Below are 27547 nucleotides of genomic sequence, written 5' to 3'. Positions count from 1 at the left end.
ACTAATATTGTTTGTAGCATCCCTCGATGAGGATGAAAATGTCAGCTGCATAAGCAACCGGGGAAATTTGCTCCGATATGCTGGGCAGCTTGATGACGAGTTGGTCAAAGACAGGTTTCCACAAACTTGGCCCTTGACCCTAAGAGCAGCCTTTATTTACTGTTTCTTATTCCTTATCGAAATTGTCCTCCATAGCTAGCTTGCGAGAGAAAACTATAGACGAGCCCATAGAGCGCAGATACCCACTTCCTTCTTTTCAGCTCTTTAAGTACCGCTGGTCATCAAAGTTGGGCGAAGGCTCCTTCAATATCAAAGGCGATTGCAAGCATATAGGGTCCTTGGCTGGTTCGGACAATACTTTCCACTTCAAAAATTGCATTCTCAATGCCCCTCCCTGTACGAAGCCCAAACTGCACCGCGTAACTCTTGGTCCTTCGTTTTTAATGGAATTCAGTCCGTTTAGGATGAGCCTTTCCAGCACTTTGCCAGGTAAAGGGAGCAGGCATATTGCTTGGTATGATTTCACTTCTTCCCTATCCTTTCCCACCCCCTTGTACATTGCTCGAATTGATCCTATCGGCCAGATTGCAGGGAAACTTGCTCTTGCAGACACCGATTATACATGCCCCGCATGTCCTGAGGAATTGCATCTGCCGCTCTTTTAAGGATTTCTACCTCGATTTGGACTTCTGCTTCAAGATCCGTAATTTCAAACGGTCTCTCAGTTTCCCCTTTACTTCGACTGAGGTCTCCCATCTTGTTCTTGGTTGATTGTCTAGTTTTTTGGTTTTTAGTTTTTAAAATCATTTTTATTTTTAAGAAATAGGTAACAATAGTATATGGATTGGAAAAATGAACAATAAAAAACAATCTTTTAAAATAACAAAAATAACTTAAATCTAATGGCCACTGTGGGCTCTCAAAATTTTTGAATAACGATTTACAGACAGAGAAGAGAAACAGTAAGAAATGAAAATCTAATTTTACAATAAGTTGTCGGGAAATGGTCAAAAACCCGACAGAATTCACTTGGCCTTAGTGGCAAATAAAGAAATATAAAAAGTAATAATAAATATTTGATCGCTTCAAAAGACACTTTTAACTTAAATTATTGTTCTTAAAACTATCATAATTATAGATTTTATATTACACATTTTTTCTTTTTTTTTAAAATAACATCCATACAAAAAAAAACAAAAAAAAAAACAAAACAAAGAATAATAACGTATGTATTTATAAGTTACAACTGGAGACAAAATCAGCACCCGTTCAATGTATACATATTTACAAAGCCCCACCAAGAAACAAATGGCAGGACTGAGCACGGCCACCGCTAACCGGCATCCCGCAGCCACCAGTACCAAAATTTCTCTTTTTCATCCCGCTTAATGTCAATTGCTCTCGCTCTGGAGTATCTCCAGTCGAATCCCGGAGCCCCCACTGTCAAATTCGGGGGGTATTCTATCCTTTTGTACGTGGCCCGCCTATGTATATGATACATAACCGGATCACCGGCAGAATCAAGAATTAGACCATTCCTGTCAAGATACACGAACGCTTCGGGAGGAATGAAGCCTGTCGTGAGAGTTTTCTCGAAATACCCATCATTTGGGTAGAACGGCTGCGAAACCCAAGGGTTTTCACCATGCGAAGCAGATCGCACTATATGATTCCGAATCAATCTGACGATAACTGTATCGATTCTTGGCACAGCAGCAGCTGCATACATCACTTCATTAGTTACATAGTGCTCATAGTTTGACGAAGCAGTCCTATTAAGCCCCGTGCAAGCACGCAGACATTTCCGTTCAAAGATCCTTATTTTCTCCATTTGGCTAGCACTCAAATTAAACCAGATAGCACACCCGTAGGTAAGCACCGGTCTAACCAAAGTAAGATAGCAAATAATCTTAACCTTCCGGCTAAGATGTGGAGCATAAAAGAGTCTTCGAAGAGACATGAATGCCTTGCGAGCGCTTTCTAGCGCGACTTTAACGTGCTCGTTAAATTGGAGACGCTCGTCAAGACGCACACCCAGGTATCTAACGCACTTCTTATGAGGAATGCGCTCAGAACTATCCTCGTTCGCGACAATGTGGAAATCTCTCCAATTCCTTTTCAAGTTCCTACTGGCATACGCCAAGGAATTTCGAAACAGAATCGTTTCACACTTTTGCGCATTGATTTTCATCCGCCAACTGTTCGTGAAGAACTAATATCATTGAACATCTTCTGAAGTTCAACTTGCACCTCAGTTACCTTCTTGTGCGCCGTGTAGGCTATCAGATCGTCAGCAAAGGCAACCAACGACCTTTTAGGAGATTTATTAAAATCGAAAGAATTGAGCAATTCGCCGGCAAATACCGCAAAAAGTGTAGGCGCAGTCACTGTCCCTTGCTGTAATCCATTCAGAACTTGAAATTCTCTGTTAGTAGTGAGATTTCCGTCCGTAATAACAAAGCACTTGCCATACAGCATACTACACATCATCGCTACGAGGTGACTGGGAAACTCATTCTTCAAGAGCCTGAAAATCAGTCCATCCAACCAGACGGTATCAAAGGCTTTCTCCATGTCTATAAGGCAAGCGCCTACGCACTCACCATTGTTAATCCGCCAGCAAATATCAGACGTTACCTTCGTTATTGCATGTATTGTCGAATGTCCAGATCGAAATCCGAATTGCGCGTTCGGCAATAATTCCTTCTTCTTGATATGCCCGTTCAAGGCTTTCAATACCAAAACCTCAAACACCTTGCTGATGTTAGGCAGCAAACTGATTGGGCGGTAGCTTTGAGGGCTGGATGAATCCTTCCCTCTCTTTAAAATCGGGAATACTCGGGCTTTCTTCCATTGTCCTGGAAAGAAGGAATTGTTCAATAAATTATTGAACAAAATGCAATAATTACGAATGGCAATGTCTGGTAAATGCCTGAGGACCACGTTGGGAATGCCATCCATACCGGATGATCTCTTATTGTTCACTCTTCTGAATATGGAAGTTAACTCAACACATGAGACAAAGTAATCAAGCAGATTATCACTCGGTATGAGATCAGCCTGCAACGCAGAGCTAAATTGGAGAACTGTGGTGCCGTTCAGGCTATATTTGAAATTGTGGACATCTCGTTCTACAATTTCCGAAAGTTGCGTTGGCTCTAAGTCCGTTCTGGGCCGATGCACCGATTCAAAGTGCTCCCCTATAAGTTCGAGTTTCAGAGCATCATCCATCACGATGTAATTCCCTTGCGCATCAGCAGTTACACTATTCGTGTCTATACCTGAGTCAATGAGGTGTTGTATCTCGCTGCCACCGACTTTAATTCTCGGCACAGTTATTCGTGACTTCTTCCGGAATAACGTATTTATCTTAGTAAACATGGAATCTGGATCGCTTGGTGGTTGATTGTCTAAGAGCACGTTGATTTACTGTGTCCTTTTGTGGATCGACATCAGCAGAGAAGCTTTTCGTTGTTCCCTCCCCAACCTTGATAGAGGCGAGGGGCTCTCCTTTACGCAGCCTTCCCAAAGCCGACTTGCAGGGAATCCGACACGATTCGAATCTTCTCCAGCTTTCTAGTGTCGATTTCTTCAATTCGTCTTTATAGACTTTGCGGCAAAGCCTGAAGTCTTTCAGTTTTTCATCCTAGTTGGCTGGATTTCTAGCATTTTGCAATTTTCTCCTCTACACTCCGAAGTCGTAGCTTGAACTTTACCTATTTCGCTTTTTAAGCGTTTGTCTAAAAGAAAACCTTATTAAAATCGGTTTACCGTCTGTCTGTCAAACGCATTTTTCTCGGAGACGGTTGCAACGATTGACACTAAATTAGATAGAAAGGTGGGAACCGTGAACATTCACGCATACATACATATATAATTCCACGTCGAATCTAAGGGGGTGGCGGTCTCCATACATGTAAAAGAAGGTTGTAAATTTTTTCATCAAATAAAGTCATGTAGGGTATCCAATGAAGGGTTTCAATTAGTACTTTTCGAAGCCGGTTTTAGTTTTGACACTTGTTGGAAAGGTGGGGAGTGCGGGGGGTCGAAACTGATCATTTCCTTAACGGACTCATTCTCAGAAACTACCCAATCGAAAAATCTGAAAAAAATCAAGAGGCTGCCACTATATGGCGCGGAGGCTCCGAAATACCATATATACTGTTCACATAGTTAATAATAGCATGTTACTATAATTTTTAGTAATTGGCTGGGAACCCCCCCCCCCCAACGCCCCCCCCCCCTAAAGTTCACCTTAGTACCACGAAATTTAGGCTATAATAGCAGCAATTTAAGGTATAATATAGAGCATGATCCTACCAAATTTGGTGGAAATCGCATGATAACTAACAAAGTTATAATAGGTCAACGTTGTTGCTTCTTTGCAAATTCAAGACGTCAATATTACTTGAAATTGGATGATTTCACATATATATATTACGTGCTACGTACTAATGGGACAAATGTACGTCCAGGTTCCGGTTTCCCGACTTGTTATTTCGTAGTAAACCGAGGCTTTTTGTTGGGTTGTACAGGTTCCAGGAGAAGAGCCGCTAGACCATATATTATAGTAGCCATCCAGTAAACCATGTGCTCGGAGTAGGTTTCTTAGTCAGCCAAAAAATGAAACCTGCTGTTATCGGCTTTGAAAGCATAAGCGAACGGCTATGCACTCTGCGCTTGCGAGGCAAGTTTAGAAATTTAAGCCTTATTTACGTTCACGCCCCTACAGAGGAGACTGCAGAGTCGGAGAAGGATACCTTCTACGAGGCAGTAGAACGAACCCTCGAAGCCTGTCCCAGATATGATATTAAAATGATGAGAAATGATAACGGACTGCTTATTATTCAATTAGCACGGTCACACGAAATGGTTGTTGGAAGTACCTGGTTTGCGCGGAAAGCGTTCCACAAACATACGTGAGCCTCTCCACGATGAATGAATGTAAGCTAGCAACGGAGCGGAAGAATGTTGCATACCGAGTAATGTTGCATTCTCAAAGAACGCGGGCGCGCGCAGAGACTTACGAACTCCATCGAGCGGAGAAGCGACTTCACAGACGGAAAAAGGAAGCCTGGGAGAACCAACAAGTCTGTGAACTAGAAAAGTACAGGGAGCAACCGCACCAGGCACGACAGTTTTACCAACAAGTCAGCAGGATGAAGCCTTATACACCTCGATGCTCATCCTGCCGAGACAAAGAGTGAAATCTGATTTCCGACAGAATGGGCATATTGGAGCGATGGGTTGAGTACTTTGATGAGCTACTGAACAACCAGAACATCGGCGAGTTGGAGGTCCCGACAACTGAAGACGATGGACAAATACTGCCACCACCAAGTTTAGTAGAAACAGTCCCTGCAATTCATTGGCTAAAAAATCATAAGTCGCCAGGAGCCGATGGAATTACAGCCGAATTGGTTAAATATCGAGGCGACCAGTTACACCAAGTGGTTCATCGAATTGTGCTCAAAGTATGGGACAGCGAATCAATGCCTGACGATCGGCAGCGAGGCATTATCTGTCTCATACATAAAAAGGGTTGCTGAGTACCATCTATAAGATATTCTCCGCTATCTTGCTAGGCCGGAAGCTCCGTACACCCAGAACATCATTGGCCCATACCAAAGAGGCTTCATTCCAGGCAAATCAGCAACACAGATTTTCTCTCTGCGACAAGCGATGGAAAAACTGTTGGAAGATGGACGGCAGTTGCACCATCTATTCATCGACTTTAAAGCCGCCTATGATCGCATAGCCAGGGTAAAACTGTACACGGCCATGAGAGAATTCGGTATCCCGACGAAATTAATAAGACTGACTAGGCTGACCCTGACCAATGTGCGAGGCCAGATAAAAGCAGCGGGATCACTCTCAAGACCATTCGACATCAACAACGGTCTACAACAAGGGGATGCCCTATCATGCGCCCTCTTTAACCAAGCTCTCGAGAAAGTGATCCGTGATGCTGAGGTAAATGCGAGAGGTACGATCCTCTTTAAGTCCACCCAACTACTGGCACATGCTGACGATATCGACATCATGGGAAAAACCACTCGAGACGTACAAATTGCCTTCATCCAGATCGAGCAGGCGGCGCGAGTTCTTGGGCTACATATCAATGACAAAGACAAAATATATGGTGGCAACGTCAGCACCGAAGACGAACCAACCAACAACATTAAACCGCACTGGTCAAACAGGAAGAATAAGGATAGGAGAATACAACATTGAGACCGTTGACGATTTCTCCTATCTAGGGTCGAAAATCACAACCGATAACAACTACGATGATGAAATCTGCGCACGGTTGTTTTGTCAGCCAACAAAGCCTATTACAAAAACTTTTTCGCTCGAAACGTCTCATCATAGGGTCAAAGCTCTTACTGTACAAGACTATGATCTTGCCAGTCCTCATGTATTCCTCGGAAACTTGGGTTCTTAGCAAGAAAAATTGCGAACTCTTGGCCGCGTTCGAGAGAAGAATCCTCCGAAGAATTTTTGGCCCCCTACATGAGGATGGACGAATCCGTAGCCTACACAATGACGAAATCTATGAGTGATATCATTACCGTCCGGTTGTGGATAAAATCCGGCTCAATAGTTTACGATGGGCGGGTCACTTAATCCCTATGGAAGAGGATGATCCAGCCCGGAAAGTCTATAAGGGCAATATCTATAGTAGAAAAAGAAGATGAGGCAGACCCTGCCTAAGATGGAGCGATGGCGTAGGCCAGGACGTCAGATAGCTTTTAGGGATATCGAATTGGTGGACCTCGGCGCAAAACCGGGATGTCTAGAGTTCCTTGTTAAGGCAGGCCTAGACCGGATACCGGTTGTTGCGCCGTTGATGATGATGATGTACAGGTTCCCTAGCGAAGAATTATTTCAATCATCCTGTGGTTGCTGGATGTCAGGTTATCTATCACCCTCCAATTTTCACCAGCCTAGCAGCAAGACCTGGTGTAGCCGGTGTGATATCGATATATGATTCATTTCTCGTCACATCCCGCTGAAGGTTTTGAGAATGATTAAACCTCTGTTCGCAATCACTTTCCAATTTTCCTCTATCTAGCCATTCTCCACTCGTTTTGCATTCTCCTGGTACAGATCGGGTTTCAATTGTGGACAGGGTGACTGGTTTCTACTGAGGGCATACTCGGCATTCATACTAGTCGATGAGAAGTCTATCTTACACCCCTGCAGCAACTAAGGGACACGGCTCCCGAATTGTAGAACGCAAACTCTACACTTGAGCTTAGAAGGAACTCTGCTCACGATATGGGCACAACCATTATGAAACTCCTCGACTCCTGAAACTTACGAGGGCCAACCGCAGATAATAAGGCCGAGAACACACACCCTAAGAAATATCTTGGAGCATATGTTTTCAGAGGGCCATTTTTGTTTCAACATGAACATTACTTCGCACTATAGGGGGCAGAACATAGCTATTCTCACCGATAGCCAAGCAACGATCAAGGCACTTAGGTCCAACCAGGTGAACTCTAAACTGGTATGGGAATACCTTGAGAGACTGAATACACTCGGCTCGTCCAACAAGGTCTGGATACTTTGCGTTCCAGGCCATGCTGGGTTGGAAGGCAACGAGGCAGCGGACGAACTAGCCGAGAAGGGAGCAGGGATGCCTTTACACGGGTCAGAACCCTTCTGTGGAATCGGAAACGGTTTCATGGCTATGAATCTAAGAAATGAAGAAGAACGGTTGAGGGAACTATACTGGGCGGGCCTACCAGGGATGGAGCAGTCCAGGGTGCTTATTAGGGGATAAGAACCCATACGCTCAAAGAATTGCTTAAACCTCATCAAAAAGAACCTCCGAATCATAGTGGGAATTCTCACTGGTCATTGTTGGCTGAACTATCACCCAGGGAAGCTAGGGATATCTACGGACACTGCCTGCAGGTTTTGTGAAGAGGAGGACGAAACCTCTATACACGTCCTGGGACAGTGTCCGGCACTTCTGCAAAGTAGGTCGAGGCATCTGGGAGAACACTTAATACCAGATGCAAAGCTGAAAGATCTGGAAGTAGGGAGCATACTAAAGTTCCTAACGGTTGTAGGCCTGCTTGAGATGATGTGATCAATAGGTACACTATAACCAGTAAAAGGGGCACAATAGTTCTTCAAAGACGCGGTGCGACTTTCCCTTAACAGAATAATAATAATTACTTCGCACATTGCACCTTGAAGGAACAGTGGCTTTCTCCTTCGTTCACTTGAGATTTTGTTTGTGGGCCTATCCACTCCTGACGACTTCATAACTCATAGGGATATATAGTGTCCTTTTTTCGAAATCGCATCGAATCAGCAACCGGCCAGCCGCATCGACGACACTTCTAAAAACCATATATGTGTCACCTAGGTCCCAGAAGTTTCGCTTTTGAATGGTAAAGTAGGAGGGGAAAAATAGGAAACAGATTTACCACGGAATCAAATTCCACAATAATCTAATTTGAAGGATTAAGTGACCTGAGAGTCATCGGTCTTCATTGCTCACATTAGTGCAAGCTTTTATTTACTGGGAATCAGAAGTCAATTGCAAAATCCACAACATGATACCTGCAAATTTTTCCTAACCCGGGAAACACCACTTTTAACATCGGGTCATAGCAAACACATATCTCAACTGACGTTGACTGTAAATCAAGGCCATTTGCATATAATCAGTTTTGAATTAGTGCATCATCCAAATTTTTTTACGAACCCTTATAGTGTCCGTTTATCAAAATGTCTTCATTGAGTTCAAACCAAAAGGACCAAATCATGACCAAAATAAAGGAGCAAGTCGCCACAGAAAACGCGCAGCAACTACTCATCCGTATGACTGAAAAATGCTTCAGAAAGTGCATCTACAAACCGGGGACAGTTATAGATGGAAGCGAACGGAAATGCATTGCAATGTGCATGGATCGTTATCTAGATTCATGGAGATTGGTGTCCGTAGCGTATAACAACCGTTTACTTCAGGAGAGCGGCATGCAGTCAGTACATTCGGATCAGTAATGTCGATGTTTAAGCCGGAGTAGCGCCCGATGTAATGGGGAACTTTCTAGCAAGGACCTTAGTTTAGGGATGGCTGTTTTTGGACCTTAAAATTTGTTTGACTTTCCTATCCTGAAATTCGATTTTTCGACCTCGAAATTCTATTCTAATCATAGTAAACTGACAAGGGTTTGGCATTGGAAATCAGTCATACTTCGGCCTCACTGTTTCTGCCTAAATTACGTTTGGTGTTTATTTACAAAAGAAGGATGTCACTTTCCGCTAGCCAAAAGGATGAAGTTATGGAGAAGATGAAGAAGCGATTTGTCGCAGAGTACGTGGAGGAACTTTTATCCAAGATGACTGAGAAATGCTTCGACAAGTGCATCTATAAGCCGGGGAAGACTGTGAATGCGAATGAGCGGAAGTGCATTTTGATGTGCACGGATCGGTATTTGGATTCGTGGAATGTGGTCTCGCTCACGTATAATGCTCGACTTGGTGATCAAAGTCATCCATGAATGCCGATTTAAAATTTCATTGGGAACAAGTTTTGTGACGTCTTTTAATCAAATTTATTTGTATGTTTGTTTGTTTAATTTTTGATTTTTGCATACAAGAATAGCCTTATTATTAGCGATAGACATTATCAATCAAGCTCACAAGGGAGTTCAATGACGAACACTAAATCTTACTTGAAATCTTTGTGGAACTGGACAGTGTACGGGCCGCGCGTTCGCGAAATTGATGGTTTGTAAGGTCGACACCTATGGTGACCACCAGGCTATTCTTCTCGACATTAAAACAGTAGGCGCGACATCCGAAATCGAATTGGAACTAAGAAAATTAGGATAGTTGGATGGTCCCCTGGGACTTTTGTGAAGGAACAGCGGTTTTAGGAGGTCAGCGTCTAATTGAGGCACGAGGCGCAATAATGCCATGAGGGCTTTGCACCACAGTAGGAAACCAAATTACTGGGGGAACCAAGAAATCTTGACATTGAGATTATCTTGTCTGTGAGCGAGGGACTTTACGAAAAGGTAAGCGGAAGCAGGAAGCCCAGAAGCTGTAGGAATAATACCAACATCTTCGAAATAGCCATGAGAATGCCATACGGAACTCCAAACAACGCAACATAAATCCAAATTAGTAATCATGAGATTGTTTCCAAATTGATCATTAGGTATCTGAGGGCGATGATCAGTGTCAAGTTGTCTTTCAAAGAGCATGCGGGATATGTATGAGAGAAGGGAGTGAATTAGGCTTGTTATCGCACGGGTAGTAAAGTTCATTTTACATTTTTCAAAACTGTGAACCAAAAGAGGTTGAATCCAATATGCCTGCAAAACGTGCTGATGTTGTACAATACATATAGGACAATATCGGGTGACGCAGGGTCATCGCGCGTATGATCCCTTTAGAGCTTTTAGCGGGTGAGACGTATTGTTTTTCCAGAGAAAGGGGGTGTATCCGCCCAAAGTGACTACCAACTTCACATGACCTAAGAACTAATCCCTTGTACGAAAATATGAATTGAATCACTGTTTGACACAGTTCCTTGTGAGATATGGTGGTTATAGAAAGTCCTTGTATCACTTCGGATAAGATGACTCTCTCCCTACACCCAAGGATCCGGGACATGGTACTACTGTCCGATATTCGTGGATAAAGAGAAGAGGTTAAACGACAGCCACAACGTAGTTATCGGACCTCATAATGTCATGAAAGAGTTGTTGACACAAAAAAAGAAAGAAGGGGTGGTCAAAAGCTAATTCCCAGGGTGAAATGTGGATTGGTATCCACGATGGAGCATAAAAGCTGGGAAGCGTCCCAAAACCAACAGCTCGATTACCAAACCCTATCTCCACCTTCAAGTGGTGATCGCTGGGAGCTCTTTCTTAACGAAAAGTTCCAGACAGCGAGCGATGGCGTAGGCCAGGATGCCACACAGCTTTTAGAGATGTCGAAATGGTGGGCCTCGGCACAAAGCGGGATTGTCTGGAGTTCGTTACTAAGGCAGACCTAGACCGGTTACCGATTGTTTTCCTCATCCTGATATCAGCATTGGAACTCGAGTGGTTCTAATCCGGGGGTGAGTTCCGCTTCGGTCTCGGTTAAGTTTTCCTGTTTTCCGCATGTTGTGAGGCTCGGAGGACTCTTTGTTCTCTTCACGTAAATTCAGTTAATTCGTAAATGTTGTATGATAACCGCCCTGCAAGTGCCTCCGGCATCTCCGCACCTTCCACAGCCGCAGTGGCAATACCGGTGAAACCGTTTTGGTGACGTAACCCGGAGGCTTGGTTTCGACGATTAGAGGCGTAGTTTGCGCTCGCGGGCATGAATATTCATGCCATGCGCCTGGACGTGGAGTCGATTCGACTCGTCCCGGACGTTCTATAGGAGTGTTCCTAATCAAAATTAAAGGGTACCCTTACCAAGTGACTGTCGGCGACCGCTCTCCGACTGCGGATAAAATCCATAAAGTGCACACGGCCCCCGTGGTCAGTGAAATGTCGCGGGAAGCCACCGGCCAAGTTTCCGAGCTTCAGCAGACGTTGGCACCGTTTCTAAGGTGGCGGCAACAGTAGGAGCTTTGCGTTTGGGAGGTAGGTCTCGAACTCGTTCACGGTCCGCCACCCGAAAAAGGCGATCATGTAGTCGCGCGTCGTGGACCTCAACAAGTTCTGCAAATTGCTGGTATCACCGCATCTTTGCCGACAAACTAAAGAAGTGTATGAGCCTGTGAACTCGTTGGGAGCTCCGGCGGCGGCTACCCAGAACGCTGCTCCACGCCGCCTAATTATATATGATCCTTTAAGCGAGCGCCATTACCTGGTCGGCACCGGCGCAGATGTCTTAGTTCTCCTGGTATTACGGAATCACAAACTGATTCCGCAAAAACTCAAACTAGCGGCGGCAAACTCCTCAACCATACACACTTACGGCTACAGGGAAGTAGACGTAAGTGTAGAACTTTGACGTCCGTTTTTATGGCGTTTTGTTGTAGCGAACATCACCAGCCCTATATTAGACGCAGACTTTCTAGGCCACTATGGATTGCTAGTGGATCTGCAGAGTAGATCCCGTAACCTCGCTCAGGCCTTGCTCTAGTCCATAATTTTTGAAGAAGTAGTTGACCCTCGCTTTCGCGCGCTGCTTCAAAAATACAGCAACATAACTAACGAAAGTAGTTTTTCGCAGCCAGGTAAGCATGATGTACAGCACCACATCCGCACTACTCGCTCTCATATCTTTTCGAAAGTGCGTCCATTACCACCCCAGAAGCTCGCTGTTGCTAAGAAAGAATTTGACATACTTTTAAAACAGGGTATTTACAAACCATCAAATAGCGGCTGGTTTTCTCCACTACACATGATCTCAAAGTCCAATGGCGAATGGAGACCATGTGGCGATTATAGACGTCTGAATACTGAGACTATTTAAGACTACTACTCGATATCACTCATCCACGACTTTGCGCACAATCTCGTTAACTGCCGTGTTTTCACGACTTTGAACTTAGTTACGGCGTACCATTAAATCCCTGTAGCTCCCGAAGATATTCTGAAAACGGCAATAAGCACACCCTTTTGTTTGTGCAATGCGGTAACACCAAGCCTTTTGGTCTCTGCAATGCGGCACAAACTTTTCACAGGTTCATCCACTCTGTCCTGCCAAATCTTGACTTTTGTTTCGTGATGATTCTTGGTCGCCTCCGTCCCTAAATCTGAGCAGTTGAAACATCTCGATTGAATTTTTCACCTTGATGCCGGTGTTATACTTAACATTGAAAAATGCAAATTCCTTCAACAGGAGGTGAAGTTTTTAGGCCACACAATTTCCCCTGAGGGAATCCGAACGGAGCCAGACAACGTTTAGGGCATCACAGACTTCCCATAAACCAAAACGGTCATTGATCTGCGAAGGTTTTTGGGCATGTTAAACTTCTATCACCGTTTCTTGCCAAAAGCCGCACAACATCAAGCGATCCTCAACGCCTACATTACCCGAGATCAAAGACTCACGCGTGATTATGTGGTCCAAAGAGGCGTCCAGGCACTTGAGCGAGCCAAACGACAGCTGGGGGACGCTACACTTCTGGCATTCCCGCAATCAGATGCACCCCTAGCCGTGTTCGTCGGTGCCTCAGACATCGCAGTAGGTGCTGTTCTTCACCAAAAGTTGAACAAAATCTGGCAGCCTTTGAGCTTCTTTTCCAATACAGCTCAACAGGCTCAATATGGCAATCAAATACTTTCGATAATCTCTAGAAGATAAGCCGCTTACAGTGTTTACAGACCACAAGCCTCTCACCTTTGCTTTTTAAGCAGAAGCCTGAAAAAGCGTCCCATCGCCAACTTGGGACCTAAACTTTATAAGCCAGTTTACTTCGGACATACAGCGTCCCATCGCCAACTTCGGACCCAAACTTTATAAACCTAAACTTTATACCTAAACTTCGGACATACAGCGCGTGGACTAGGATAATGTAATTTCAGACGCTTTGCCACGAATTTCTGCCCTGCGCTGATTGCCGAGGCACAGAAGGATGACGCAGCATCCCAGAGCCTCAGCGACAACTACAAATACAAATTTCGGGAGTTTACCTTTTTCGGCTCAACCTCCGAAAAAGCGGAAAGAGGACGACGTGCCTGAAGGAGACTTTATCAAAGTAGTTTCCAGCGCCCAAAAAAGAAGGCGAAGAAGGATAAACGGAAAAAACTGACTACGTCTGTCCGAAGACAAGGAGGCTGCAAACCAAAAGTCAGCAGCAGAAAAGAGGAAAGAAGAGTTAGACCGTCGGCTCTGCTCATTAAGCCGACGGAAGGTAAGACATTTGCGAAAATTCTTAGTGAAATCCACTACAGTAAGACAACAGAGCAGAGGTGTCTTCCATACGGAAAACGAGTGGTGGCGGAGTCAAGACGACAAGCAAGAGTACATTGTGCGAAGCAATCAAGGGGTATTGGGGGAGATGGCTCTTGTTTCTAGCCTAGAGCCTATGTGCTCTCTAGAAATCAGGGGTCTTAACTGCTTCGAAGTGGAGGAGGCGATAAAACGTGAATGTCCAGAGGTAACCAACGCCCGGATAGGTATCACCTCTGTAAATGCTCGAGGCCAAAAACTCGCCGTGGTGGAAGTCCCAGAGGAATATGGATGGGTAGTATGCAGGGTACGAATGCGGGTAGTCCCCACCAAGTGCTACAGGTGCCTTAACTATGGACACACGTCAGCAACTTGCAAGGGGCGGGACAGGAGGACAGCATGCCGGAGTTGCCACCAGGTAGATCACCAAGCCCACCAGACCTGCAATGAAACCGAAAGCAGCGTTCTCTGCAGGGATTGTGGCGCGTCTGGTGAGAGCGTCGTACACACTGCGGGCTCGGGACGGTGTCCAATCTGGAATTGGAAAGGTCTAGGGCGCGAATGGCATGATCCGCATTTCACAATTTAATATGCCCCGGAGTACAACCGTTCACTAGTTGCCAGCGCAGTTCACTGTGGAGATAAATGCTGATCTAGTGGTAATCAGTGAGCAATACTGAATCAGGGACCCGGCTTCATGCTATTTCGACTTATCGGGGAACGTTGCCATCTGCGTTCGAGACGGTTTTGTGTTCTTGCCCAAGGCCGATTGAATGGCTTTGTCTGGATTCGGTATTTAGGGATAACGTTTTTTAGTGTTTACCTTGCGCTGAATGAGACGATGCAGCATCAACCCGACGCTTCCCTTTCCTGCGGAATTTCGCGACGGTAAACATCGGGAAGTTCGTCGAAGCTCTTGGAGCAGCGCTCCGTGGGGTGGTAGCGTCGCAGCTAACACCGTCGTAAATTCAGTGATGAACCTGATAACGACGATAACGATAAAAGGAGACTCCGTAGCGCGATAAATAAAAACAAAGCTCTCGTCTGGCAAAACTTGGTCATGCTATAAGCTTGTCACTCGGGAAGTCGGGGCTCTGCAGAAGTCCTGCATACTAAGTACCGACCAGATGGGCCGCATTGTACGGGCATTATTCCCGAGACATTTTGTACGGGTTGATGTCAGTAGTGCGGAAAGCGTGGAGGATTACCCTTCTTTTCACAATGAGAGAGCTCGAAGGAACGGTTCTCACTATGAAAAACAAGAAGACGCAAGGTGCGGATGGAATCCCGGCGGAAGTTTACAAACTCGTGTTTCGCCGACGGCCAGAGTTGCTGCTTGGGGTGTGCAACGCTTGCTTGAAGGAGGGAATTTTTCCATGTCGTTGGAAGGTGACCAGATTCGCGCTGATCAGCAAGGGTAAAGGAGACCTGGAGCTCCCGTATCCCTAAGGTAGTTCGGATTCAGAACAGGGAGGTCCACAGTGGACGCTATTATGGAAGTCGTAGATGCGGTCCATCGAGCCGAGGCACACAGTCGCAGGTCTCGACGGATAATGCTCCTCATAACGATTGATGTCAGAAATGCCTTCAATTCCGTAAGTTGGACAGATATGCTAGGCACATTAGAAAACTCATTTCACGTGCCAAGCTATCGCTTCCGGATATTGAGGGATTATCTGAGGGCCAGAGGAGGATGGAAATCATGTCGGAAGTAGCGGAGGGATCCATCCTAGGGCCGGACCTCTCGAAGAGTCTGCTGAGACTCTTATATGCCCGAAGAGTCACACCTGGTCGGTTACGCAGACGAAATTACGGCACTTGTTGCCGGACGCGCTTTTGAAGGGGCGCAAAGCAGACTTGACATGTTGATGCGACGGGTAAGGGGATGGATGACTGCGCATGGTTTCAGCCTTGTCTGGAAAAAACCGAAGTAGTCATCCTGACCAGAAGGAGAATCCCGACCTTGCGTCCCATATCGATCGGCGAGTTGACTATAGAGTCAAAACCAGCGGTTTAATACCTTGGTTTAATGCTCGACTCGAAGATGAGTTTCTTCGAGCAAATTGAGTCTTGGCCTTGAGTTGGCTAATGGCGAATGTAAAATTATAAAAAACTTCTTGTTTCTTTTCCGTTGGTGTAGATATTTATTCTTGCAAATACCGATATTTCGGGAACCACTTGTTCCCTTCATCAGTGCTAACAAGTCAGATAATGGCGAATGTTGGGGGCCCTACATCTACTAGGACACGTCTCCTTATGGAAGCAACGCAACTCGTTCTGCTCTATGGCGCAGAGATATGGGCCGATGCCTTTCACAAGGAAGTCCATCGTAAGCGCCTTGCTCACGTGCAGAGACGGGGAATTTTGCTAGTGGCGTTTGCTTATCGCATTGTCTCAGAACCGATCGTGATGGTGATCGCGAGAGTGATCCTCGTTGCCCTCCTTGCCAAGGAGCGTAAAGCTATCTGCCGCCGTAAGGGTGAAAACTTAAGAGAGGTGATTGTCCGTAAAGAACATTAACGCACCCCTACCGAGTGGCAACTATCTTGGCAAAATGAGCCAAGGGGCAGATGGACTGCGCGGCTCAGGCAATTGAGATTGATTACTTCTTTACCCAATTTATAAGCGGACATAGGGGTCTTATCTGTACTAGATTGGGAAGAATCTCCTGATTTTGTGTCCTGCAATGGAGTGGCGGACAACGCTGAGCACAAATTTTTCTCTGGCGAAAGGTGGGAAACTTTTCGTCAGCAGCTTTATGCAGACACAGGGGAGCTCGCTCCAGCCAATATTGTCAGAGAGATGCTGAAGAGCGCTGGCAGCTGGAGTCGTGTTGCGCATTATGTTCGGGCTCTTCTTATTGCGAAGAAGATGGAACTCACCCGGCGAAGGGATCGGATGGCAAGGGATTTCCTGAACTAACAACTCCATTCCTTCCGGATGTAATGTGACAAACGGCTCCAGGCTCCCTTCTCTAATGACAGGGAGGTGTTTGGTTGGTAGTCCGACAGCGTACCGTTGCGGGAGTGCCACACTGTGTGTAAACGCAGTCACCTATGCTGGACCGCTAGCATAGGACACTGAAGGCCGCTATAATGGCACACGACGACTAGCAAATCCTGCCTTTCGTTTTACTTGGCCTATGTACAGCCCATCGTGAAGGGTTTGCCGCCAAATAATACTATTGTGATTAACAATTGCCTATAGAGATCCTGGAGGAGCCGGAGATACAGTACCAGCACGTTAAAGTGCCTTAATCAAATGCCCACTAAGAAGTTCAATTCTATAAAGTCGGGCCAGTCATCATAATTGCAGATAATGCCGAGGATCGGAGTAACATCAGCCGATCAAAGGTTCAACAGATACGCTGTCAATCAACCACGCGTTGTTTTTAAAACGCGTGTGAATTTCAAAGTGGATTTTTCCTACTTTCTTCTATTATCAGCTCCACGTTCTTTATGTAACGAATTTTGCAGTCAATCGAGTGTGGGAAGGCCACGAGCCGCCCATCAGCTCTTGAGTCGTTCACGGTGCGATAACAGAAAAAAATTGCTGACTTATGATCGGCGTGTAATCTGGTTATTCAAACTGGCTGGTGCTCTAATTAGCAGACATTACCTTAGCAAAACGCCGCGATAACGCGGACTGATAAAGTCGAATCGTTGCCACTCCATTTGTCTCGCGCCTGCTGCAAACCGAGCTCGTTTCATTGAAACTTATCGCAACGTGATTTGCTCGTGATGATTCCCTGTAACCATTATCAGCTGGGACCGAGTAGAATGTATGAATTCCATTTCTGCTTGGTTATTGCCAAGAGGTTTCCATTGAAGATAATTACAGTTGGGAAACAGGAAGCATCGCACGAGATTCGCGAAAATAGTTCTGAAGGACCCAACCTTGTTGGGGACAGATGGTGGCAAATGTGAGCTGTTCTAGCCAAGAAGTGTGCGCCTCTGAATGCATATTGGGGAGCACTCGTATCATTCGACGTAGATTGGATGAATTATTAAATATTTATAGAAGTGGGAGAGAGCAGAACGTTGGCAGCGGTCGCACGAGTCTCTGGCGACGAAGTGGTGTGCAAAACAAAGGCGTTTGACCGTGTTCGAGAAAGTAGAGCGAGCGACAGAATAGAAACAGCGGACGCTGGCGAACGGAGATAAGTTAACCTTCGCAATGATTTTATTGTAATGTGGAGGTCGTTACGAGCCGCGATTATGTAAGAGGCTCGCTGGGCTGTGGTGCTGCAACAGAGGTGAAAGTGCGTGTTTAGGAACTTACCCATTTGAACGCTGGGGCCCAGAAGAAAACTGTCTTGGGACCTGCAAAAGAAAGGAACTTGGGTCAAAGAATTTCGATACAGGAAGGGTCAAGGGACAGGCACGCGTGTGTAGCCAATGGGAATCCCACAGTTCACCAAGTGCTTCTCCTCCCATTGACTGCCACTTGTGCGTGATTGCTGCCAATCAAATCAAATTCGCGTGAAATTTATGTCTTCTCGGAATCGTAAACAGAAACCATAAAAACGTTTCGAATTAATGAAGTAAACAACCACCTGCTGGATGCGACCACAAAGGGCGCAGACGGTCTGGCACGAATTTGTCCGCCGAGTTGACGATGCCATTGTAAATTTTTGTTGGAATGCTGGCTGCCATCCTTTCACTTTGCCCGGTTTTCCACTGAATCCACAAATTGACCGCTTTTCAGGACTTTTGTCTCGCGCCACGAATCGCTCAAAACTGCCAGATATTGAATTTGCGCGGAACTAGCTGTCCCGCCACTGATCCGTTACTCGACGGTCTCCCAAAAATAATTCAATTTACGTTGGTGTTTGGATTCAAGACAAATTTAATCATTTCAACGCGACGGAACCTTGCCCTTGCCTCGCTCGCACAACTCACGTTTTGCGATTGCTGGCAAATTGTCAGAAACATACGATTTCGGGCTAATTGGCAAAAGGGACGTCATCGAGTCTGAGTGACGTCATTAGTTGTGCATCAGCTGTCAGGTTTGGCACTAGTCCAATCGGTTGCGGGAGGATTTGCAGTGTTTTGTGTTGGGTTTTTGCAAGGGTGCGTGGCGTGATTTTCTTCAAAGTTGATGGAATAAACTTTATGTGCGTCTTGTAGTTCAGATTTAATAAGATTTGTTCGCGGCACCAGTTTGAAAATTAGCGAAACGCTCCTCGAAAAACTTGTAGTCCCTGGCGAAACGAATTGTTGTTGTTTCCAGTGGGCATTGTTCTACTACTTCGAAAGCGCATAACAAGCTCTTGCAGCAGCTTTGGTTCGTGCACAAGGTAGCTGGTAGGTAGATGAACTAGTGCATGGGCGTTGTTCCGTTTGATTTTGTTAATTTCAATATGAAGTGCATCAGTCGTTCGCAGGTTATTCGTGGCTCCATTATTCCTTATCATTCATTTATTTACGATAAAGACGTCTCAAGTACCTACCTATTGGCGAATTGTAGAAATTGTGAACTGCTTTCGGCAGCACGGGGAGAATGCGCCGGTCCAGGTTTGCACAAAGTTTCACGTACAATTCACTCATTGCGGACGATTCCTTATTTCAAGCACAGAACACGCTTCCTCGCCGACTGGACTCAGACTGACTGAAGGGTTTCGATTCATTAACGATCTTCTTGGAAATAATTGAAGATTCCACTTATCACTGTCGACGAGGCTACTCTCACTATCAGTGAAGATTCCTCACCCGTTACGGCGCTATCTTGAGTAATAGAACGAAATCCGAGCGACCTTCCTCGCCTTTTTTGCGTTCTTACTTTTATTCGGCTTAAAACTAGTTTGACTTACATAAATTAAAAAGAAATATACACAGCAATGGCTTCATTTGCATTTCTACTCGTTCTGCAAAATATGCGCTTGTTTCAGGGGAAATTTGAGCAAATTTGTAATTTTGAAATGTGGTTGGAAGCAACAAAAAGTGTGTTTCCGCCCGGGATCGAACCGGGGACCTTCCGCGTGTTAGGCGGATGTGATAACCACTACACCACGGAAACCACATAACACACTGCCATCTAGTAATCATTTGACAACCATTGACTGTACTATCAGCGTTGAGTTATTATTTGACTTTTGGAATCGTCACAATCTGAAAGTTTTCCAGAGAATCAAAGGTGGTGGTCATGAAATGCAAATGCAACACTTAATTGACTCAGGTATAGAAACTGATGTTAGTTAGTTTAGTTAACTGGGGGGAGCCGCAGCACCGAGCACTCAGGCCATTGTTAAGCCCATTGTACTATCCCCGTAAGTTGCCTATTCAATGGCTTCCCGCCTACGGTGTTCGCAGGCTTTAGCGAATCTGAGAACATTCTCAAGAGGCAGAGAGTGTCCAAATTCTTCATTGAAGAAAACCTTGCCAAGGTGTCTTTGTCTGAGATCTGAGGATGCCGGGCAGCTGCATAAAAAGTGCAGGGCCGTCTCCTCCTCCTCCTCACATTGGCTGCATACAGCCGAAACCACTACCCCAATCTTTTCCATATGGTAGTTTAAGGGGCAGTGTCCCGTCAAAAGCCTTCTTTCACAAGGATTTTCGCTTGCCGGCAAGAGTCCAAATTTCTCCACTCGGTTGCGTGAATGATTGCAATTTCACCCTTCAGAGTAGACTTGACAGTAGATGGTCGGATCCACACCAACTGGCTTGATACGTTGTTGCGATTTATAATGCCGCCCGACTGTCGGAACTGATTCGAATGGTGCGACCCCTCCATTTTTGTCGCAGACATTCTTCTGCTGCCAATAAAATGGCATATATCTCCGCCTGGAATATGGTCGTCATTTTTCCGAGGGGCCGGGCCAGTTCTATAATCGGATTCTCCGAGAACACCCCTACGCCCGATCTATCCTCCATGACTGACCCGTCGGTGAAGATTATTAGGTCTGTAATCTGAAAAGACTCATGGCCACTTGTCGGCCATCCTTCTCTTTCGGTGATTACGACAGTGTATGTCTTTTCAAAGACGAATCTGGAACCCATTTGATCGGCTAGCATCAAAGCTACCGGATGTTTTTCAAGGAATTTCCAGATAGAGCATGACCGTGTGATTGGCCGCCTTTCCACGCCCCAATGGTATCGAGCCTGTATGCGTAGTTGGCTGCTTTCTGTTTCACCTCCAAGTGAATGGAGGGTAAATTTAGGATAGCTTCAAGTGCGGCAGTCGGCGTAGTACTCATTCCTCCAGTAATACTTAGGCAACCAAGTCTCTGAATCTGCGTCAGCAGCTTCCTGCTGTTAGCAAAGTTCAGTCTTAGGCACCAGACGATGCATGCATACATCAAAATGGGTTTTAATATGGATGTATACATCCAGTATATCCGTTTGGGTGAAAGTCCCCAGGTCTCACCTATCGTATTCCTACAGCACCAGAGCAATCTGCAGGATTTCTGATATTGTTCCTGGATATGCTTCCACGTTAACTTTGAGTCGAAATGTACTCCTAAGTACTTGACTGTTTGTGCCAGCTGGATTTCCGCCCCTGCTAAGGTGGGTAGCGTATAGCTGCCCCACCTGACGTTCCTAGTGAAGATAACTAGTCCAGTCTTCCTAGCGTTCACCATGAGTCCATTGCGGAGGCACCAGCTGTGGATTACATGCAGAGTTGCACTCAAGCGGTCACATACTGTGTCCGCAAACTTGCCGGTAATTATTACAGCTAAGTCGTCCACAAATGCTTGCGAGAAGACTTTTTTGTCCTCCAGGAGCCACAGCAAGGTATCCATTACTAAGAGCCATAACAGTGGAGAGAGAACCCCTCTCTGTGGGCAGCCCCTGAGACATCCTGCTTCAATAGACTTCTGGCCGACCGATATGTGGATTTTTCTCCACTCTAGCATGTGAAGGATCCAACTGATTAGCAGCGGTTCGATTCCATGCTGTCTTGCCGCATAACAAATTGCCGCGAATGAGGCATAATTGAAGGCACCTTTGATACATTGATGTTCGAACTTCCCCAGCATATGTGGTGAGCGTTGACATCCCATCCTGCTATTACCCCCATGCCTCTACTTTTGGCATATTGGATAGCTTTGATGAATGCGCCATAGGGGAAATATGCAGAGCACCATAGTATCTCTTTACCTCCCTGTTGACTTTTTATGGTTAGCTTAACCGATGTGGTGTCGCCATCACATAGGTCGTTAACCAGGTTAGGCTGGAAGTCTTTGGAGACTACCATGCAGGTGCGGGGTCGATCGCTTCCATTGGCATACAATAGGTCAGCATGTTGGAAGTTTATGCCCCTGACTGCCCCACGAACAACCCACGGTTCTTGTATGAGGTATATAAATGTCTTGGAGCTATTGATCCGACGACTGATAAGTGCAGTCGCCGCTTTACAATGCTGCAAATTTACTTGGGAAATGTGGCATCTCATCTGCGCTTCAGATGTAGATGCCGGGGGCTGCATGTCCCCTTCAATGGTTTTAGGAGCCGAAACTTGTAACGTGACGGTCCCCAGCCTATAGTAGAGCCGGAAGCCCAACTTTTCCCTGAACCTTCTTAACATCGGGGTCGGGAACTCCGATAGTGAGAAAAGTTCCCGGCCTATCGGCTCTCTCTCCTGTTTTGCTGCCTAGCAGCAACCAGGTGGAAGTGTACACCAAGTTGTTCCAGAACCCCAACACCATTTCGCTCTTCTTCTAGAAGCCCGAGAAAGCACCTTTTGATCGATGGAAGCTCAGAGACCCTTTTCAAGGTTAGTCGCGCACCCTCTCACACATTGTTAAGGGAGGAGCAGTACTGCCTGAGCCACTAGTTCGTGTCTTCGTCGGCAAAGTTCAGCCGTAACATTTTACGGTATACACCTACCGACTCAAAGCAAAGCACGGACGCAGTCCTTACAGCTAGGAGGAATTTCCTCCTAAGCTGTTGGAATTGCTCAGTATCGTAGCCGGATGGATTAGAGTCGTCATACAGGAGCCATCCATCAGCTTCGATAGCCTTGACTGCAAATGAAGGCCTAGCCGTTGCTGGCCGAGCACTCTTTGCTGTCTTTTGTGTCGAAGAGTTAGGATCGTAGGAGGACCATTGTCGCTTCGGTTTCCCCTTAGCCGCAGGTGCCCCGAACGCTCCTTTCCCCTCAACTTTGGCACAGCTCTTGGGTTGTACGTTGCCCGGAGGCGGTTTGCCCGAAGGCAGTTTGTCCCGAAGGCGGTTTGCCCGGAGGCTGTTTGCCCGAAGGCGGTTTTCCCGAAGGCAGTTTGCTGTCCGTGGACAGGTGCTTACCCATGGGCAAGACTTTAGCCTCAGCAGGTGGCGCCGATTGGAGCCTGGAGTCAGGAGTACTGACAGAAGGGGCCTGCTTCGGCTCGTCCGTTAAGGTCTGGGTCCCAATTGGATTGGTTCCCACTTGAATAAGTGGGGAATCTGAATCTAGACTCAGGTTCTGCATCGATGAGCTCAGGGTTGCTCCTTCACTCGGGGTTGGATCGTCACGAACTGTGTTTGCTTAATAGGTTTATGTTTTTGTTTTTTTGTTTTTTCATAGTTGGCTGCCATGGCCTCAATTTTTCCGGGGAAAGCATCTCGATCTCGGCAGAACCCCTTTTTGCCGAGACAAGGCTAGTTGAAACTGGGGGTCGCCTGGTACCCAGAGTTCATCGTTTACAGCCACATCTTAACCCCTGTGACCATTCAGCCCTCGGCACGGTAGTCACACCTTGGCTTGCGGTTACGATTACCGCTTGGATTCAGGTATCACCTCCCATTTCCTGGAGGATCTTCCTTACTGAGCTCCCTCACCACGACAAGGTAGGTAATCGTCGAGGGAGATAGTAACTGATAGTGTAAATTCCAACATAGATAAGGGCATTATATTGCAATGGATGATACGCTGGAATTCAAAATTATACCGTCCGCGCTAAAAAAGAAGGAAACCTAAAATTTCCTTGTCGTCTGCTAAACTATTGGATATACAAGCATATCACGACTTATCACGTTAATTGGTTCCATGAAAGTTCGTTAAAATCCGAAAATGTGGTAAATCGAAGCGTAAGAAATACATGCTCGTATGCATATGGTAAAGCAGAGTAGAATTCTTCGTTAATTGTCGCTTGTTGCTTATGAAGTACCAAAACTAACATTTCGTATATAGCACCTATTAAGAATCAATTCAAAATACATACAAAAATGTAAACAATTCTTAAGGTTTTGTGTTTACACAAAACTATTAAACTCGGTTTACTATCTGTCTGTCCGTCTGTCTTTTTTCTCAGGAGGTGGAAATCTTCAAAAGGCACTGGTCTGGACACCCCAGCGTGTGGGATTTTTACCCACTACAACCACCCTCGACTCCCTCTCTGGTCCGCGGAACCACCAAAGTTATTACATCACGGGGCGGAGTCAGCTCATTCTAGCTTAATCTCGTTTCTTCTATACGCGGCATACGTAACCGTGCTTTTCTTCTCTTCTTTGCCTTTCGCAGTTTGTTTTGAATAAATGCGATCATGGAGTTGACCGCATCCCAATTTTCTTGATGTGCTACCATTTTCGGCAACAGATTTTCTTATACCAGCACCTCTCCTAGAGACTCCTCTAAATTCTTCCTTTCTTCCAAAAATTTCGGACAGTGGAAGAATGCATGCTCTGGGTCCTCTGGGACTCCATCGCAATTTGGACAGTCGAGTGAGGTCTCCAATTTAAACCTTTGCAGGTATTGACGATATCCTCCATGCCCCGTAAGAAACTGGGTGAGATTATAATTAATCTCACCGTGTCGTCTCTCCAACCGCTCCTTGATGGCAGGAATGAGCCTGTGAGTCCACCGACCCTTCCCCGAGCGTTCCCAACGCTCTGACCATCTATTTATGGATCTCTCCCTCTCAGCGTTGTTCGTCTGCAATAAGGGAGAGATTGGCTTCGCATTGTATATATTCGCCATCTCATCTGCCAAGATGTCAATCGGCATCATTCCAGAGATGATGAATGCTGCATCATCTGAGACAGTCTTCAAGGCAGAGCATACCCTCAAGGCTGTCCTCCTGTAGACTACATCCAGTATGCTAGTGTTAACTAACATCCGGAAGGCCTCTCTCCAAACTGGGGTCGCATAGAGCATCATTGAGATCAGCACCCTCGCTATAAGCAACCTAGAGGTATTCCGTGGCCCTCCCACGTTTGGCATCATCCTCGCCAGAGCCATACTAGCAGTGGATGATTTATTGCAAGCATACTGTAGGTGTTGCTTATAGCTGAGCTTTCTGTCTATCACCACTCCCAAGTATTTAATGGTCGGCTTGCAAGTGATGATATGATTCCCGATTCTAATACAGGCGTAATTTCTCTTGCGGTGCTTAGTGATGAGGACCGCTTCCGTTTTTTCCTCCGCAAGTGTCAGACCAAAGCTCTTTAACCAACTTTTAACAGCACTGATTGTCTCGCCTGAGTATAACTCAACACCTTCGAAGTGCTTTGTACAACAACCAGCGCTATGTCGTCAGCGTAACCCACCACTGTGGCTTCCTTCGGAGAGGGGAGGATTAAGTACATCGTTGTATACGATGTTCCACGGTAGTAGGCCCAATACGAAGCCCTGCGGGACGGAAACAACGTACTCCTGGAATTCATCATCGGTGTCATACCAGAGCCTCCTTTCAGTTAAATAACTATCGACGACCGCAGCGAGATAGGCGGGAATACCAACCTTCGCTAAACATTTGCGTAATTCAATTGGCCGAATTGAATGCATTTTTCACGTCCAGGGTTACTATCAATATTTGCTGGTACTACCCTTTCCGTCGATTGCATCTTCGGCCAAGCCAGTAACCAATTTGATGGCATCAATGGTTTATCTGGCTTTACGGAACCCATACTGCCGATCTGAAAGGTAGCTTTGGCTCTCAACAACCGGGAGTAATCTATTATATGATACATTACCCGCTCTAATATTTTCCCCACAGTGTCCAAAAGACATATGGGTCGGTATGAGGATGATTCACCTGGAGGTTTACGAGGCTTAGGCAGAAGTACCAACTTCTGCCGCTTCTATGACGCTGGAAATATTATATTCGCTCGAACATGCACGCTTCGAACAATTCAGCAAACATGTCCGCCCAGGCCCGGCGCATTATTTTCTCCTATTCTATTGCAGATCTCCAGCAGCTCGTCTCTGGTGACCGGCGAAATTGCCCTCACATTCAGAGGTGGTTGGAATGTGTCGGTGCTCTCCTCTTGATCGTATCCGGTCTAACCCTGCCTTAATAAGGAACTCCAGATATCCCGGTTTTGTGCCGAGGTCCACCAATTCGATATCCCTAAAAGCTGTCTGGCACCCTGACCTACGCTATCATTCCATCTCAGGCAGGGTCTGCCTCGTCTTCTTTTCATACGATAGATATTGCCCTTATAGACTTTCCGGGTGGGATCATCCTCATCCATACGGATTAAGTGACCCGCCCACCGTAACCTATTGAGCCGGATTTTATCCACAATCGGACGGTCATGGTATCGCTCATAGAGTTCGTCGTTATGTAGGCTACGGAATCGTCCATCCTCATGTAGGGGGCCAAAAATTCTTCGGAGAATTCTTCTCTCGAACGCGGCCAAGAGTTCGCAATTCTTCTTGCTAAGAACCCAAGTTTCCGAGGAATACATGAGGACTGGCAAGATGATTGTCTTGTACAGTAATAGCTTTGACCCTATGGTGAGACGTTTCGAGCGAAACAGTCTTTGTAAGCTGAAATAGGCTCTGTTGGCTGACAACAACTGTGCGCGGATTTCATCATCGTAGCTGTTATCGGTTGTGATTTTCGACCCTAGATAAGAGAAATTATCAACGGTCTCAAAGTTGTATTCTCCTTTCCTTCCTCTTCCTATAGTATAAGTCCCAGGGCGAAACGTGGATTGATACCCACGATGGAGCAGAAAACCTGGGAAACGCGTACTGAATCAACACCAACAGCTCTACTACCAAACCCTATCTCCACCTCCACATGGTGACCGCTGGAAGGTTTTTCTTAACGGAAAGCTGCAGACGGAGAAGGATGAAGGCAAGTCTCCCGCGCGTAAAAACGGGACAACTTGAATCAACCGGTCCTCCAGGTTGGGGGTTGGATAGGGCTGACAACCATACGCGGAAAACAACTTGTTACGAAGCCACAACAGGAGTCTCGAACTGGACGGATAACACAACGACGAACTCGGCAACGACAAAGGAATAATGATTTACGCATTTTCTCATGGAACGTGCGCTCCCTGTACAGAGATGAAGCTGATGAGCAGCTAGCCGATACCCTGTCCCAATATAAGGCTGATGTAATAGCGTTACAGGAGATGCGTTGAACAGGCCCCGGTTTCCTGGAGAAGAGTCGCTACACCATATATTATAGTGGCCATCCAGTAAACCATGTGCTCGGAGTAGGTTTCTTAGCCACCCAAAAAATGAAACCTGCTGTTATCGGCTTTGAAAACATAAGCGAACGGCTATGCACTCTGTGCTAGCGAGGCAAATTTCGAAATATAAGCCTCATTAACGTTCACGCCCCTACAGAGGAGACTGCAGAGTCGGAGAAGGATACCTTCAACGATGCAGTTGAGCGGACCCTCGAAGTCTGGCCCAAGTATGATATCAAAATCAGACTTGGAGATTTTAACAGCCAAGTAGGGAAGGAACCCGTATTCACGCGATACGTTGGCTCCCATAGCTTACACCAAAATAG

The 27547-nt window shown here is 46.0% G+C and overlaps 2 protein-coding genes, 1 long non-coding RNA gene and 1 other non-coding gene across 6 annotated transcripts in view; 2 read left to right on the top strand and 2 right to left on the bottom strand.

The window, feature by feature from the left end:
• The window catches only part of LOC119659393 (mitochondrial pyruvate carrier 2-like), a 30809-nt gene extending 11267 nt beyond the window's left edge, over nucleotides 1-19542 (bottom strand). Inside the window, exons 1-2 of one of the 2 annotated variants that reach the window (XM_038067456.1) lie at nucleotides 19325-19542; nucleotides 18154-18194 (exon numbers count right to left, since the gene is read on the bottom strand). In XM_038067456.1, coding sequence (XP_037923384.1) covers nucleotides 18154-18194; nucleotides 19325-19421 — 138 coding nt within the window. In that variant the 5' untranslated portion in view covers nucleotides 19422-19542. Of the gene's footprint in view, nucleotides 1-18153; nucleotides 18195-18427; nucleotides 18800-19324 lie in introns of those variants that run through there. The other variant, XM_038067455.1, reaches the window with a different exon arrangement.
• On the top strand, nucleotides 8532-9642 carry LOC119659394 (mitochondrial import inner membrane translocase subunit Tim13-like). Its single transcript, XM_038067457.1, has one exon. It carries the CDS (start codon nucleotides 8752-8754, stop codon nucleotides 9025-9027), a length of 276 nt encoding a protein of 91 aa, XP_037923385.1. The 5' UTR covers nucleotides 8532-8751; the 3' UTR covers nucleotides 9028-9642.
• Nucleotides 18899-19589, top strand: LOC119659395. Of its 2 annotated transcripts, none has more exons than XR_005250342.1 (3): nucleotides 18899-19178; nucleotides 19259-19388; nucleotides 19450-19589. It is a non-coding gene; the product is annotated as an uncharacterized LOC119659395 (long non-coding RNA). The 2 variants fall into 2 exon arrangements; XR_005250343.1 differs by having other exon boundaries at nucleotides 19249-19388.
• Nucleotides 19590-19817: 228 nt separating this feature from the next.
• Nucleotides 19818-19890, bottom strand: Trnav-aac. The gene has a single exon. It is a non-coding gene; the product is annotated as a tRNA-Val (tRNA).
• Between the last annotated feature and the right edge of the window lie 7657 nt (nucleotides 19891-27547).

This window comes from Hermetia illucens, chromosome 6, assembly GCF_905115235.1.
Source record: "Hermetia illucens chromosome 6, iHerIll2.2.curated.20191125, whole genome shotgun sequence".
NCBI classification, from domain to species: Eukaryota; Metazoa; Arthropoda; class Insecta; order Diptera; family Stratiomyidae; genus Hermetia; species Hermetia illucens.
Note: the sequence above shows the minus strand (reverse complement) of the source record. Positions and strands in the feature narration are given on the sequence as shown.